Source organism: Pteronotus mesoamericanus, unplaced genomic scaffold, assembly GCF_021234165.1.
Source record: "Pteronotus mesoamericanus isolate MK-2021 breed Mesoamerican mustached bat unplaced genomic scaffold, CSHL_Meso_final contig_20, whole genome shotgun sequence".
Taxonomy (NCBI): Eukaryota; Metazoa; Chordata; class Mammalia; order Chiroptera; family Mormoopidae; genus Pteronotus; species Pteronotus mesoamericanus.
The window spans coordinates 8,251,671-8,268,680 of record NW_026555085.1 but is presented as its reverse complement, the minus strand read 5'-3'; the positions used below and the strand labels follow the sequence as shown (position 1 = coordinate 8,268,680).

The window sequence follows — 17,010 nt, the reverse complement described above, 5'->3', positions numbered from 1 at the left end:
TTCCTCTTTCCAGGTTTTAAGAGACCTAGTACTTAATTAGATTTTTGCTTATATCCTGTTAAATATCTATAATAGGTGTACTCTGTGTACACCCCAGACTCATTTACACTTTATCCGTCTTCTCAGGCAATTAGTTGTGCCTTCCCCCTTGACCACCTTTTATTCCTGCAGAGACAGGTTTCATAACTGTTATCTTTCCAGTTTAGCAAGATGGCCTGTAAAGTTCTGTGCTAAATAGATCACTTACCAACCAGTAGGTAATTATTTGATTTTTTAACTTGTTCTCTGTTTCCTGACCTGAACTGTAAACTTCATGGGGAAGAGATTTTATCTTTATTGTTCAGTCCCATATCCCAGCACCCAGCAACAGTACCTGACACACAGTAAATACTGTTAATATTTGTTGGCTGAGTCGGTCATCATTTGTGTGTGTGTGCGCGCACGTGTTCGTGTGCGTGTGTGTGTGTGTGTTTGTCTGTGGTGCGGGTATTTCTCTTTTAGCCATGTTTGTTTTAAAGCTCATGTTGCTAAATTCAGTGTATTAAGGTTAGACTACCATGTGTGAATAGCTAAGAAGCTCTTTTGTCATTATCTTCATCACTATGTCTTTTAGTCTTCCCTTCTAAACTGCCCTATAAACTTCTCTAAATAAAGGTTTATGTCCTGTCTTTTAGGTTCATTCCTGATGGTGATTAGCACAATTTCTTATACCTTGTTTGTGTTTATTAAATCTTGATGAGAAGTGGACTTACCCAATATACCTACAAAGGTCAATGTGTAAGCAGAGAATTTAAATGAAATATATAAATTTTATATATTATTTTCATATGATTTAGGTAAACATTACAGTTAAATCCCTTTTGTGATATTAACTCCAAATATAATTTCATAAGTTGAGGGCATATTTTAAAAATTTGTTTATTTATTTTTTTTAATTTTTCAAATACACTTGTCTCCGCTTTCCCGCTACAACTTTCCCCTGCCCCACCCACCCCTGCCTCTCCCCCTCAAACCTTCCACACCTTGGCTTCATCCATGCGTCCCTCACACCTGTTCCTTGATCAGACACTTCCCCCTCCCCTCCCTGCTAACCCTGCTCCCTCCCTCCCTCCCATCCCTGTTGGATTCTTCTTTCTTTCAATGTTGTTGGTCATATTTTCCTTGCCTGTTTGCTTTGCTGATTAGGTGAGATCATATGGTATTTGTCTTTCACTGCCTGGATTATTTCACTTAGCATAATGCTCTCCAGTTCCATCTATGCTGTTGCGAAGGGTAGTAGCTCTTTCATTCTTTCTCTGCCTAGCATCCCATTGTGTAAATGTACCATAGTTTTTTGATCCACTCATTAACTGATGGGCACTTAGGTTGCTTCCAGCACTTGACTATTGTAAATTGTGCTCCTGTGAACACTGGGGTGCATAGGTTCTTTTGAATTGGTGTGTTGGGATTCTTAGGATATAATCCTAGCAGTGGAATTGCTGAGTCAAAAGGCAGTTCCATTTTTTATCTTTCTGAGGAAATTCCCAACTGTTTTCCACAGTGGCTGCACCAGTTTGCATTCCCACCAACAGTTTACTAGGGTTCCCTTTTCTCCACAACCTTGTCAGCACCTGTTGTTTGTTGATTTATTTCTGATGGCCATTCTGACCAGTGGGAAATGGTATCTCATTATGGTTTTAATCTGCTTTTCTCTGATGGCTAGGGATGATGAGCATCCTTTCATATGTCTCTGGGCCCTGTGTATATCCTCCTTGGAGAAGTGTCTGTTCAGGTCCTTTGCCCATTTTTTAATTGGATTGTTTGTCTTCCTGGAGTAGAGTTGTGTGAATTCTTTATATAGTTTGGAGATCAAACCCCTGTGTGAGATATCATTGGCAAATATATTTTCCCATATGGTTGGTTCCCTTTTCATTTTGCTGATGTTTTCTTTAGCTGTGCAGAAGCTTCTTATTTTGATGAAGTCCCATGTGTTTATATTTTTCTTTATGTCCCTTGCTCTAGGCTACATATCAGTGAAAATATTGCTGCCTGGGACATCTGAGAGTTTCCTGTCTATGTTTTCCTCTTGGACTTTTATGGTGTCGTGACTTATTTTAAGTCTTTTTTCCATCTTGAGTTTAGTTTTTGTATGGTATAAGTTGGTGGTCGAATTTCACTTACTTGCATGTAGCTGTCCAGCTCTCCCAACACCATTTGTTGAAGAGGCTATTTTTACTCCATTTTATGTTTCTGCCCCCCTTGTTAAATATTAATTGATCATAGAGACGTGGGTTTATTTCTGGAATCTCTATTCTGTTCCATTGATCTATGTGTCTGTTCTTATGCCAGCAGAAGAGTGTTTTGATTACAGTGGCCTTATAATATAGTTTGATGTCTGCTACTGTGATCCCTCCTACTCTGTTCTTCTTTCTCAAAATTGCTGCAGCTCTTTGGTGTCGTTTATGATCCCATATAAATTTTTTAAATGTTTCTTCTATGTCAGTGAAATATGCCATTGATATTTGAATAGGGATTGCATTGAATCTATAAATTGCTTTGGGTAGTATGGAGATTTTGATGTTAATTCTTCCAATCCGTGAACACGGTATATGCCTCCATTTATTTGTGTCTTCCTTAATTTCTTTCTTCAATGTTGTATGGTTTTCTGTGTACAGGTCTTTTACCTCCTTGGTTAAATTTATTCCTAGGTACTTTATTCTTCTTGTTGCTATAGTAAATGGTATTATTTTTTCCTGATTTCTTCTTTTATTTCATTGCTGGTGTACAAAAATGCCTTTGATTTCTAAATATTGACTTTGTACCCCACTGTTTTGCCAAATTCACTTATTAGGTCGAGTAGGTTTTTGGTGGAGTCTAAGGGGTTTTCCATGTACACTCTCATGTCATCTGCAAACAATGATAGCTTTACTTCCTCCTTTCCAATTTAGATGCATTTCATTTCTTTTTCTTGTCTGATCACTGTGGCTAGGACTTCCAATATTATGTTGAATAGAAGTTATGAAAGTGGACATCCTTGTCTTGTCCCCTATCTTCATTAGAAAACTTTTAGTTTTTGCCCATTGAGAATGATGTTGGCTGTAGGATTTTCATATATGGGCTGTATTATGTTGAAGTTTGTCCCCTTTATTCCCACTTTGCTCAGAGTTTTTATCATAAATGGGTGCTGTACCTTATCAAATGCTTTTCCCGCATCTATTGATGTGATCATGTGGTTTTGTCTTTCCTTTTGTTTATGTGATGTATTACGTTTATTGATTTGTGAATATTGAACCATCCTTGCATCCCTGGGATGAATCCCACTTGATCATGGTGTATGATCTTTTTAATGTATTGCTGGATGTGTGTTGCCAGTATTTTGTTGAGGATTTTAACATCTATGTTCATCAACGATGTTGGCCTATAGTTTTCTTTCCTTGTTATGTCTTTATCTGGTTTTTGGATTAGGATGATGCTGGCCTTATAAAAAGAGTTCGGGAGTCTTCCCTATTCTTTAATTGTTTTGGAATAGTCTGAGAAGGACAGGGGTTAGCTCTTCCTTAAATGTTTTGTAAAATTCTCTTGTGAAACCATCTGGCCCAGGGCATTTGTGTGCATCGCGTTTTTTGATTACTGCTTCAATGTCACCAGTTGTTATGGGTCTGTTCAGGCTTTTTGCTGCTTCTTCATTAAGTGGTGGAAGGTTATATTGTTCTAGAAATTTGTCCATTTCATCAAGGTTTTCAAATTTCTTGGCATGTAATTGTTCACAGTAATTTCTTACAATCCTTTGTATTTCTGTGGTATCAGTTGTTATTTCTCCTCTTTCATTTCTGATATTATTTATTTGGGTCCTCTCCCTTTTTTTCTTGATGAGTCTGCTTAAAGGCTTGTCTGTTTTGTTTATCTTTTCTAAGAACCAGCTCCTGGATTAGTTGATCCTTTGAATTGTTCTTTTTGTCTCTCTGTCATTCAATTCTGCTCTGATCTTGATTATTTCCTTTCTTCTACTCAGTCTGGGCTTCGTTTGTTGTTGTTTCTCCAGTTCTTGAAACTGGAGGGTTAGGTCATTTATTTGACATGTTTCTATCTTTTTTAGGAAGGTTGTATTGCTATGAACTTCCCTCTGAGGACTGCCTTTGTTGTGTCCCATAGGTTTTGGACTGTTGTGTGTTGATTTTCATTTGTTTCCAGAAACTTTATGATTTCGTCTTTCATCTCATTATTGACCATTCATTGTTCAGTAGTGTACTATTCAGTCTCCATGAGCTTGAGTGTTTTTGAGTTTTTTCCTTGAGGTTGGTTTCTAGTTTCAAACCCTTGTGGGCCGAGAAAAATGCTTGTTACGATTTTGATTTTCCTGAATTTGTTGAGCCTTGTTTTGTGTCCTATCATGTGGTCTATCTTTGACAGTGTTCTGTGTGCATTTGAAAAGAATGTGTACTTTGCTTCTTTGGGATGAAAGGTTTTATATATGTCAGTTAAGTCCATTTGATCTGATGTGTCATTCTGTTCCACAGTATCCTTGTTGATGATGTATTTGGAAGGTCTATCCATTTTTGACAGTAGGATGTTAAAATCCCCTACTATCAATGTGTTACTATTTATATCTTTCTTGAAGTCCTCCAGGATTTTCCTTATATATTGGGGTGCTCCTATGTTGGGTGCATATAGGTTTACAATGTTTATGTTTTCTTGATGGATTGTTCCTTTGAGTATTATAAAGTGTTCTTCTGGGTCTCTTTTTATGGCCTTTGTTTTGAAATCTATTTTTTTCTGATATAAGTATTGCTATCCCTGCTTTTTTTGGTCCTGCCCATTTGCTTGGAATATTTTTTCCATCCCTTTACTTTCAGTCTGTGTAGGTCCTTTGTTCTGAGGTGGGTCTCTTGTGGGCAGTATATGTGTGGGTCATGTTTCTTATCCAGTCAGGTATACTGTGTCTTTTGATTGGGGCATTTAATTCATTTAATTTAAAGTTATTTTTGATAGGTACTTTTTCATGTTTTCCCTTTGTACCTGTGATCCTCTCTTTCTCACTCGTTTTCTTCATCTTCTTAAAGCAGTCTCTTTAGCATATCTTGTAGTGCTGGTTTGGTGGAAGTGTATTCTTTTAGCCTTCTCTTGTCTGGGAAATTCCTTACTTCACCTTCCATTTAAATAGAGAGCCTTGCTGGGTAGAGTAGTCTTGGCTGCAGGCTTTTACTTTTCATGACTTGGAATATTTCTTGCCATTCCCTTCTAGCCTGTAGTGTTTCTGTTGAGATATCATCTGCTAGCCGTATCAGGGCTCCCTTGTATGTTACTACCAGTTTCTCCCTTGCTGCCTTTAGGATTCTCTCTTTGTCTTTGACATTTGTCATTTTAATGATGATGTATCTTGGAGTGGCCCTCATTGGGTTCCTCTTGAATGGGAACCTCTGTGCTTCCTGGACTTGTGTGAGTTTTTCTCTCCTCCAGTTAGGGAAGTTTTCCATCTTTACTTTTTCAAACAGGCTCTCTATCCCTTCCTCATCCTCTTTTCCTTCTGGTATCCCTATTATGCGGATATTATTACGTTTCAGGTTGTCCTGCATTTTCGTAACCACCTCTTTATTCTTTTTGAGTCTTTTTTCATTTTCTTGCTCTCTCTGGGAGCTTTTTTCTACCTTGTCGTACAGTTCACTGATCTGATCCTCTGCTTCATCTAGCCTGCTTTTGATTCCTTTTACTGTGTTCTTCAACTTAGAAATTGTATTCTTCACTTCCTCTTGCCTTTTATTGATAGTTTTCATGTCTTTTTTCATTCTCATATAGTTTGCAGTAAGTTCCTCATAGTTTCCCTGTAGTTCTTTGTAATTCTCTCTAGGCTCATTGAGCTTCCTTAGAACTGTTGTTTTAAACTCAATATCTGATAATTTACTTGCCTCTATTTCAATAGTTCTCTTTGTGGGGCTTCCTCCTTTCCCTTCAATTGGATGGGGGGGTGCTTCTTTTTCTTTCTATTATTTGTGAGACTCTTCTTTTTAGCTTCTGCTTCTTAAATTGATCTGTCTTGACTTCCTGACTTCGTGGTGTGAACTTCTATGGTAGGAGAATGCTTTTTGTTTTTTCTTTCTTTCTGGATCTGCCTCTGATGATGTCAGCTGTTGACCCCGTCTGACCTTAGGCAGTCTTTTAAGAGACTTCCAGGAATCTACTGTCTCTGTCTGTCTCCTCCAGTTGTTAATGTAGTCGCTCTGCCCTCAGCAGTCAAGGTGGGGCAGAGTCCCTCCTGGGGGCGGGGCTATTGTGTCCTCTCAGGCTGTAGCCACTCAGGAGTGGTCTGCCTGAGCAAGATGGCTGCTGCCATTTTGGGGAGCAGTCAGCACCAGGATCCCCCTCACTACTTTTGAGGGTATATTTTTATGTCAGGCTTTAGGTTCTATATATTTGGGGGTGGGGAAAAAAAGGCTATTGCTGTTCAAAATTAATTTATTTCTTCAAAATAAAAAACATCACTTATATATTTATCTCTAAAGTTGGAATGACTATCTATAATGGTAGCACTGGGTTCTGATGTGTTAGTAATTATTTGCCCATTGTATTCCATCTGCGTACTTGATTGTACATACCATGACTCTTGCTTGGTTTGCCCTTTTGGATTGAGTGGTGGACGTGCTGGAACGGGATTGCTCCCTCTGCAGGGTGAACTGTCCCACAGCATTGGCGCTGTTCTCTGAGATAGCAGCCTCCGTTTCGGCTAACTCTGAACACAGTGTTTAACCTCTCAATATTTCTTCCTCTTCCAAATAATCAAATGCTGCTGGGGCCTTTGCTGAAGTCAGTAGACAAGAATCTATAGCTCTACAGATCAGCCAGAGGGAAGGTTTTGTAAGACTAACAAATCTTTTCTGTTGCAACATGCTTTTTCTAGAAGCTTTTCGTCATTCTGGCAGTAAACTGTTTTCTACTTGTTGCCTTAGCAACAAGACATGAATTCACTTCCCCCTTCAGTCTGTGGTGTGATTATAAGAGCACTAGCATTGTACCCAGATCTAGAAGAAAATTTTATACTGAGGAAACCCGTAGACATTACCTGCTTTTGGGGTTAGAGAATTATTTATGTTCATTCTTACTATCCCCTTGAAAGGAAAGGTCAAATGGGAAATGGTGAATCCAAATGCCACATGTCCCAAGTCCCTAAGAAATGCTATAGCTAGAGTTTTTGTTATGTCACTGGCCATAGCTAACAACAGTCTTTTTCCTTAGAGTTCTCTGTGGCTACCTCAGAGAGAAAGCCAACATGTTAAGGATCCCTTCTTGTGCACCAATCTTAGGCTAACTCTAGTTTTCTCAAGAGTCTTTGTTTAACTCAAGGATATAGTTCCCTTTGAAAATACAACTTCATCTATCAAAAAATAGAATTCTGATAGATTTTGGATTTAGTTGATCCCTTGAGAGCTCATTTAAATATTTCTTAACTGAATTCAGTTTTATCTTGTATTAGAACCTGCTACAAGTAGGCTTGTACTCCCCCAAAACTAAACTCTAGAGAATAAATACCAAGGGACTTAAAGTAGGAATATGCAAGTTGATGGTTTCCTCTCTCTCTCTTTTTTTTAATATGTTAAAGGTGTAGTGTTTGTGACTTGGGAATTAAATCTGGTAGCATCCTGACAAGAAATGATGGAAAGATAGGTTAAGAATAGGAGTCTGTACCTTTCCAGAGGAGGCAGGGAATGCAACGAAATCTCCAACGCAAAATTCCTGTATTTCACAGTACTATGATATCTACTGTTAGGAAATTCTGTTTTTCTTTAACTTCTAGGGCTCATACAAAAAGAAACTCTTCTGTTGGATATGGGTTGCTGGACCAAATACAGGCACAAGATTCTTCCCTTGCCTTCTCATGCATAGCTGAGTCAGGTCAAAAGCATTTTAAACAGACTTCTTTAAAGACTAGGTCCTTAAAGCAGAAAATACCATAGAGCCAGGTAATCAGTACTTGGGACACAGCTTCTTACTGTGGCCCTTAGTGTCTTCGCTGTGGTGCCCTCAGAGGAAGGTTGAGACCCTGCCTGGGTTCTTGAAGTCTGCCCCTGGGCTTGCCTCTTTATCAGGGCACCATTGTAACATTCACATTTAAGAATTCCCTCCCAGACAACAGTTTTCTCAAAGTTCAAGCCAAGAATTTCTCTATCCAATGATCTACTCTTTAAATTTTTATTTAAAGATATCCTGCTTTGCCAAACACTGCCATTAGACACTTTACATACTTACCACTTTTATGTCCTATAAGGTCTGTGTTACTGACCTCATTTTATAGAGAAGGAAACAAAAGTTTAAAAAGGCTTAAAGCATTCCCCCAACCCCCCGCCCCCACCAAAAGTGACACAGCTGATTAAATGATGGGCTGGGCTACAAACCTGGTTCTTTTAAACTCCAAAGCATGTTCTTCAAAACTCTGTAGTGCCTTTTAATTTTAGAGTGCTATCCTCGGAGGGTTTAGATTTTATTTTATTGAAGAAGACAAAATCTGTTTTCACCCATAATATTATAGCTCCTAGAAACTTCTGCACAGAAACATCCTGTTCGGAACAGTGTTCAGGATCCAGTCTTTGTTAGTAACTAGAAGACAGCTAACATAGGGAAGGGAGGAGAATTTTGGAAACCAACTATTACCGTAGGGCTCATTTGGACAGCATTCATCTTCACCAGAAATGGCCAATCTGTCGCATATCGGCCTTCCTTAGCACTGTTTAAGTTTTAATTACCTGCCAACTGTCTGCGCTGCTTTTGAGCACCTGAGAGAGAACAAAGGATAGTTGTTGTATTTTTCAAAAGTATTCTCTCTAAACACTAATGAAGTCACTAGCTGTCACTGCCCTTATTATCAGGTTAAATCTGAGTCTGTGCATTGGAGAGATGGTGTTGAAAGGAAAAAAAATCTTAAACTTTGCCTCTTATTTAAAATCTTTTGTGACAGAAAAAAATGCGGTGTCTACATCTTCTGTTTAAGTGTTATGACCCAGAGCAAGTTTTGCTTTGTTTTTTTCAATAACAGTAAAGAAGACAGGACTCTCTCCCATCCCCATCCCTTGGATTTTTACCATCTCAAGTAGTAATAACGTCTCTTCTGCCTCAGCGAGGCTCCATTGTGAGCCCCATCAAGACAATCTGCGCTGCCTCCCTCTCCGTTTAGACACTACTCATGGATCAGGGCACTCCTCCCCCTGAGATGTGCAGGGCCTCTGCGTTCTTAATGTAGAGCTCCAGTCACAGAAGCTGGGGGCTCATTCAAAGCTTATTTGCTAGCTCTAGGCGAGATCTTCAGTTAAGGACAGAATCCTATGCTCAGCAACTCCTTGCTGGGGAAAAGGAGCATCATTTCTTTCTTGTGACTTTGTTACCATTTTTTAAATGTGTATTTTAATAGGGGCTTTATGCCATTTTTGTAAATTATGCTATAATTTTGTGGAGTCTTAGAAATAGAATAATTAAACTTGTTATGAGCATTACATATAACAGACTAATCAAGAAGTGGGATATACATGCAGTGGTGAATTGCTAATTTGACCTCAGGATGATACAGCAAAGATAACATTATCTTCATTTATATAGAACTTTTTATCTGGAGGCATCTCTCCGTGCTTTTCCAACCAAATGTATTATCTTTCTCGTTATCACAAGCACTATCATTAAGGCTGTAAAATGTATTCCAGTACAATTTTTGTTTTCAGTTTCTTATAATTGGGGAACAAGGCAGGGGGTAAAATTTGGGAAATGACTGTGAGATCTTGGTTCTGTATAATGTTTAAAAAAGAAAGAAAGGAAGAGGGGATCATTACTATATCTCCTAGTCAGCCAGCCTCTTAACCTTAAGAACTGGCAATGGGGAAAGGTCCTATTAATCACTTCCTGGCTCCTCTGTCTCACACAGTATTTGGGGAGATGTCTCTCCTTTGGTAGAGACTCGAGCTAGGGAACAGGAAAATGATCTGATCAAATTCCACCAAACCACACTCCTTTCATTACCTCCAAGGTTGCAGACAGCAGCACTCAGCCTGTCAGAGCCATAAGCAGTTGAAAATGCTATGCTGGTTGAGGTTCTGTGGGTTTAAGGAAATGGACAAAATTAGATTCAGGCCAAGGTGCCAGGCTCAATGCACTCTGCCCCTTCCAGAAAGCCTGGAGACAGTGTCACCATCAGCAGTAAAAACAACACAGCCTGTTCTTATAGACCATATAGGTTTTAAACAATATTTTATTTATTTAGTTTTAGAGAAAGGGGAAGGGAGGGAGAAAGAGAGGGAGAGAAAGATCAATATACAAGAGAAACACCAGTTGCCTCTCGCACGCCCCCAGCCAGGGACCAAACCTGCAACCCAGGCATGTATCCTGACCAGGAATCAAACCAGCGACCTTTCAGTTTGTGGGATGACTCTCAACCCATTGAGCCACACCGGTCAGGGCTAGAATTTATTTTGAAAAAACTCCAGCTACCCACCCAAACCCAGTAAATTTGGTATCTTCTGTCTGCCTTGTGGGCTCGAGAGAGCAGATCAGGGCCAACTTCCTGCTTCACCAGAGGGTTCAGATGATGGACCAGTTGCCCTGACTCTCCACACAGGAAAAACAGTGTCACCCTGCAGTGGGTGTAGGCATGCTGAACACAGTCCAGGAGATAGCATTTATATTGGTTATGAAGACGAGTGATCAGCTCATCTCAAGGAGCAGATGGCTAAATGAGGTGCACAGGGAATGCTGTGAGATTCAGGCTTGAAGAAACAGGAGGGAAAATACCAGTGATATAAAACACCCAAATCTCCTTAATGTGAATTTTTTAAATCAGCATTTACGTTATACAGTTAACTTGGAGTGATGAGAAATGTAAGGAAATTACAAAATTAGTGAACAGCGATTAACTCAGAAGTAAAATTGTATCATCTAAATCGGAGGTTGTTTTACACAGTGTAGAGAGGATATTGCTAAACCCTGGCCCAGTCTGTCATCTCCTAATTGAAATCTGTTCGTTTAATATGTCTTCTCCTGTAGAGCACATAGTTCATAATTTGGAAGAGCGTTATCAGTTAACCTAGTTATTTTTCCTGGTTCTTCCTTTGAATTCCAACAAGAATGTGACACATTCCCCGTGGATTTGTGTGACACTCAGAAGAATGAGTTTGTCTGTTCATTAACCTGTGAACTGTCAGGTCCCTTTGGAGAGTGAAAGGAGCAAGTCACTCTAAGGTTAATGCTTATGTGTTGGAGGTGAAGCCTCCAGGGAGATACAGAGGGAACAGGCCAAGATGCTCAAGACCAGCCCTGTGAAACGCTGCACTGTGTGCAGATGCCAGCTCCGTGTGGCCAGGAGGGAGGCTGCAGAGCAGGCTGGGTCACCTCTGCACATTACTTCCTCAGGTCAGGAGAGGCTTCCCAGCAGTCAAGTGGGGGGCTGGGGTAAGTATAAAGGGTTAACTTCCTAACAAGGATTTGGGAGCATTATTAAAATACAAGAAGCTGTGAGTCATTTCCAGTAGTTTCTGTGGATTTTTCTTTTAAACAAGAAAGCAATATTGATTTCATGCATTTGTCTCCAATGGATGAAATCTTTCATTGAGTTGGAAAGCATTTGATTTTGCGTGTGTGTGTGCACCTGTGCACAGGCACATTCCTAACCACAAGGTGAAGATCGAAGCTGTTAGTCTCCAGCGTAAATGTCTCATGGACATATAATTGTACTGACATTCAGGGTTTGAGCTGAACAGTACCTGGCTTAGTTTTCTAGGTAAATCAAATCTAAGTTTTACATAATTCTTTGAAAAGTTGTATCTCCCTAATTTTGCTAGCCCTAAGGAGCAGAGTCCGAAGTCAAATTCAAAGTCTCCTTTATTCCATGCCCTGGTACAGTGTATTTTATGTAATATATCTTATTCTACTACTTTTGGATTGGTTGTGATGGAAGCTCATTTTCTTCAACAAATTTTCTTTTCTTTTTACGCCAGGTATATTCGAATAGTTGGGACTCACAACACAGTGAACAAGATTTTTCACATTGTGGCTTTTGAATGTATGTTTACAAACAAAACCTTCACTCTCGAGAAGGGCCTGATAGGTAAGTATTACAACTGCATTTTGTACATATACTTCGATATTTTATCTTCACGTATTTAGTTATTCCATTAACTGATTTAAACTCATTTCTTAATCAGCTTTGACTAAGAAGTCTGATGGATTCGAATGGCATATGGCTGAGTGACATAAGGGAAGGCTTATATTTTTAGAAATAGTCAAAATAATTATTCCAGTAAACTTAAAAGAATATAAATATTTTACTAGTAGTTAAGAATGGTGATTCAGTGAGGTTTGCTATGTGGGGAATGTTTATGATAGTCGGGCAAAGCCCTTCACACTGAAGGCTTTTCTGTGTTTAACGGTGGATAAGATCAGGAAGTCTGTGTAATATTGATCTAGTGCTCATACTTCCTAAGACTGTACCGGTATTTTTGGCTTTGACTTAATATGAACGTATCTTCTTTTCATGGACACATCAGTCCATATCCAATTCACCTCAAGAAGATGCCTACATATAATTTGAATAAGACCAGAGTAACTGAATTGTCATTGTAAAAGTCAAGTTACCTTGTAAGAAATAATTCCTGACTGATCTTTCAAAAGGATGTTTTTAATTTTTGTTTAGTTATTTGTCTGGTTTCTTTCTGTTGTGTTTTCTGTTTGTTTTAGTTTCAGATACTGTTTAGTCTGGCATTGTGTATAGTCCATCCAGGTCTTGACATTCTAGATATCATGAGTGACTTTTTCTTTTTTTTCCTTCTTCTATGCCCAGAGGTTTTTAATTAGCTCTTGCAAGGATCATAGTTTGACTAATTAGTGTTAAATCTGTGCCTTTACTGTAGCTTCTCTGAACTTGCACTCTGTGTGTTCAGGTTGGGGGGAAAAGATGCCCCTGCCTCGGTGTACCTAAAAGTAGAATTCTTTGCCTTTACAAAGGGACTCATCTCCCCTCTCTTTCTCAAGTCCTATCCATGCTGGGACACATAACATAGTGACAGATGTCCTAAAACATTGTGATGACTAGATTGGGGAAGATGACTGTAACTTGCAAATGTTTTCTAATTCTTTGGTCATAAGTCTGAATTTTCCTAATACTTACTGTGCCCTAAATGTAATCCTTTACCTACAGAAATTTAAGAAAGTAATATTATAAAGTAGTGGGAATGGAAATTATTCCAACATATAGAGAACTTTTAGAGATCAACTAAAACAAGTAATTTGGTTTTAAATTTGTTATAGATATGATTTTTAATATTAAATATGTTAAAGATTTTTGTGACTTTTAAGTAATTTGAAAGTTAACAGTACTGAAGCATTACCTGATATTATCAAGGCTTTTGATTTTGTGGGCTGTGTGGAATATTGATGATGGGGGTATGGGAAGGGGCACAGGCCCTCCCAGGTCCTTTTGTAGACTGTAGACCTCACAGTGCATGTAGTTATGCGAGTCTTCACTGAGAAGGATCTTGGAAAACCAGACCACCTTCATAATCATAAGATGTGAAGCATTTGTCTACTCATTTCAGCCCAAGTGCACCGCAGTTTTAAACGTGCTGCATACAAGGTGCCACCTACTTAAAAAAGGCCCTCATTTTTATTGGAGAAAGAACAGGTTTGTGGACACTGTAATTATCAAAGAAACAAGCCCATCTGAAATAAGAGGTAATTATAGGAATGAAACTCCGGATTACTTGTAGTGAGGGGTGCTGTTCTCGGTCTGTGTGTTTTGTCCACACTGAACCAGTCAGCATTATCAGAAGCCATAATAGTGTCAAACATGTCAGGGGGTGAGAGAAGACTGCAGGTATGTAAAAACTGTTTTTAGTGGTCAAAACACTTTTTGTTGAGGCCTTTGCTATGGTGCTCACAATTCTAACTGCAGAGAACACTGCAGTCATCTCTCTGTCATCATCCCTCAGCCCGATGGAAGCAGTGGTGCAGGTAGGCAGGTGTGTGGTGCATGTGTGGGCAGATGACCAGCAACGGGATCCCCCTGGTCCTCCTCCTACCGTCCTCTCAGCTCACAGCTGCCCCAACGCTGGGCAGGCAGGGAGGTGTGTGAGTCCTGAGGGAGTGCATATCTGACATGGCAGATCTGCTTAAAGGGGTGTTTGAAGTAGTAATGGCCAGCTTTCCACGTTGATGATCTCAGGTGCATTTTGGCTGAACACAGGCCTCAGTCAGCTACCCTACAGGGAGCTCCGAGGAAGGAGTGGTCCTCTACCGTGGGCACAGTGTATGTCAGAACCACCTGGAGTTACTTTCAAGTTGTAGCACCAACTGCTTACTTCTTCCTTCGCCTTGTGAGATATGCACTCCACCTTTGAGAACCCCTCAAATAAAATCCAGATTTTCATAGGAAAAAAAAGAATAAAACTAAAAGCAAGTCATCATGAATAACTAATAAGGTATCAAACCCTACTTAGCTGTATTCAAGATTCAGAACTTTCTTTGACAGTTCCTGGTCTTTGTTTCATAGTATAAGCTACTCTAGTTAGAGTAGTACTCTTCTTATAGGCCTTAAAATTACTTTTAAAATGTTTGTGTTGTCTTTTTAAGTCAAATTTTAATGTTATTACGTAAAATGTGTAATGATGCCAGGAAAAACAGAAATGAAAACAAACTACATTTGCTTTTATGAGATTTTAGTCTTCTCCTACCAAAGGGTGTTTCCCCCATTTTTGTTGGCAGCATGTCATTCCTCATGCTGTTTCACTTATACAGAGGCTTGGGAACCGAGTGGATTCCTATATCCATGGGAATTCCGACCACATTAACCCTTAAATCTGTGCGTCAGACTCTCCTCAGAGCATTCTCCTACCTCATCTGCACCTTCCTGTGGTGGCTGCTTCAGGATTGTACTGGGTTATATTCTCATCCAGGAGAGTCAGCCAGTGACAACGGTCTCCTCTTTGTTAGGAGGCGTATATAAGGTGCTTGAACCAGTGGAGCTTGGAAGGAATAATCAGAATAGATATGATTGCTGTTTTATAAGCATTCAACCTTCCAAAGAATGTGTTTGCTTTGCCTTGGCACTCCACTTTGTGATGCACAGATGGCATTTGCCAAGTCCTTCCACTCTTTCATAATCATTGCCAAAACTTCCTTTGCATTCTACCTCACACTTAAATTTACTTCTTTGAATACCCTATTAGTTATTCAGATAGAGAGACTAGTACCCACCACCCAGGTTAAAGAACTATCAACTCACAGACAACTTCTTTTTATCTGTGTACTACCTACTTCCTCCCCGTCAGATTATTTTGAAGCCTATCCCAGATAGTTTATCGTCTTATCCACAAATATTTCAAAATGAATCTCTAAAAGTAAGGACTCCTTTTTTGTAGCCATAATCACAGTATCATTATAATACCCTAAAATTGAACAGCAATTCTTAATGAGTATTTAATATTCAGTGTTCAAATGTCCCTAATTGGATGAATGAAAGTCTGGAATTAATCTTTGTGTTTTTACAGGTTCTTTAAATCAAAATTCACATAAAGTCCAAACCGTCAATAAATAGCTGTTATGAGTCTCAAATGTCTTTAAATATATAGGTTCCCTTTTCTCTCTGCCTCTTTCTCTAATTACAATTTATTTGTTGAAGAGACTAGGTTTTTATTCTGTAGCGTTTCTAACAGCCTCTATTTTGTTGATTAAATCCCCATGGTAATGTTTGATATGTTCCTCTGTTATATTTCTTGTAACTTGGTAAAGGCTTACTCTGATTCAAGTTTTATTGTTATTTTTTATTTTTGTAAGAATGCCCTATAGGTGGTAGAATATGTGTCTGTCAAGAAACACAGGAAATCTTTGGTTGTCCCTTTTGGAAATTCAGTCCCGTTTATTCAAAATTACAAAATAGTTAACAGCCAATTCTGTCATTTCTTCTTCATTTAGTAGCTAGAAAGAGGAAATTTTTCTCTATACTCATTTGGTTATCCTGAGATGCTCTTTGCCCAGGAAGAGAAGGATAAATGTTACATTTTTTTCTTCTTATTTACCAGTTTTCAAAGTGAAGAGGTGTTTACTAGCATCCTCAGAGGTTGATGAATGAGGTTTTTTTGTAGGGTTTTTTTTTTTTTTGAGGGAGAATACATATTATTTTGAATTTATGGGATTAAATAAATTAGACATCTTTTAATCACTTGCAGTTTCACCTTTTGTTCTTTCATCTACTTTTTTCCATGCTGAAAATCTTGGTTACCAATGATATGGCACAGTAATTCATTGCCTTTATACCCAGTACATACCAAACAGTCTCAAATTATAGTACCCATACAACCGTGTACCATTTACTGAAAATAGTTTAAGATTTTTGCAATTAGTTTTTGGGACTTTAGGGCATATCCACTAGAGATATATAGTAAAATTACTGTGCTCTAAAGTCACTTAAAATAATTCTCGGTGTGATCATGCCACTATTTCAGCATACATTTCAGTTTGATTCATTTGTTTCATTTCACTTTCAATATTTAGTGATTGTCTTCAAAATGCTTTTTCTCTTATAACTATGTAAAATATATACATGGTTTCTAAATCAAATTTACAAAAGAGCTGTATTTAGAGAAATCAAGCTTATATTCCTGTCCCCCTCTACTCCTGTAGGTAACCTCTTTTTCCTTTTAGTTTTTTGGGTTGTTCTTCTATTTTTAAAAAAGGAAAATAAGTAAATATAACATATTTTGTATCCTCCCCAACATTGGTAGCATACTATATTCTATACGTACTTTCTTTTTTCACCTTTCTTTTTTGTATTTAACACTAGAGCTAGCTATATAGAAAGATATTACTGATTCATTTTTGTAGGTGCATGGTAGTCATTAGTGTAGACGTACTGCAGTTTATTCAACCAGTTATTTATTGATGAACGATTTAGGTTGGTTTCAATCTTCTGCTACTACAAATTGTGCTTTTGCCTTGTGCATGTCATTTCCTATTTTTTGCTAATATATCTTTGTGATCCAAGAAGAGAGTTACATGAAGAGAGTAAATGCA

At 38.5% G+C, this 17,010-nt stretch overlaps 1 protein-coding gene across 2 annotated transcripts in view; it reads left to right on the top strand.

Moving 5' to 3' along the window:
- BTBD9 (BTB domain containing 9) overlaps positions 1-17,010 on the top strand; it is a 459,841-nt gene that overhangs the window by 287,166 nt on the left and 155,665 nt on the right. For both annotated transcript variants that reach the window (XM_054569314.1, XM_054569315.1), the window contains exon 7: positions 11,943-12,052. In XM_054569314.1, coding sequence (XP_054425289.1) covers positions 11,943-12,052 — 110 coding nt within the window. The remainder of the gene's footprint in view (positions 1-11,942; positions 12,053-17,010) is intronic.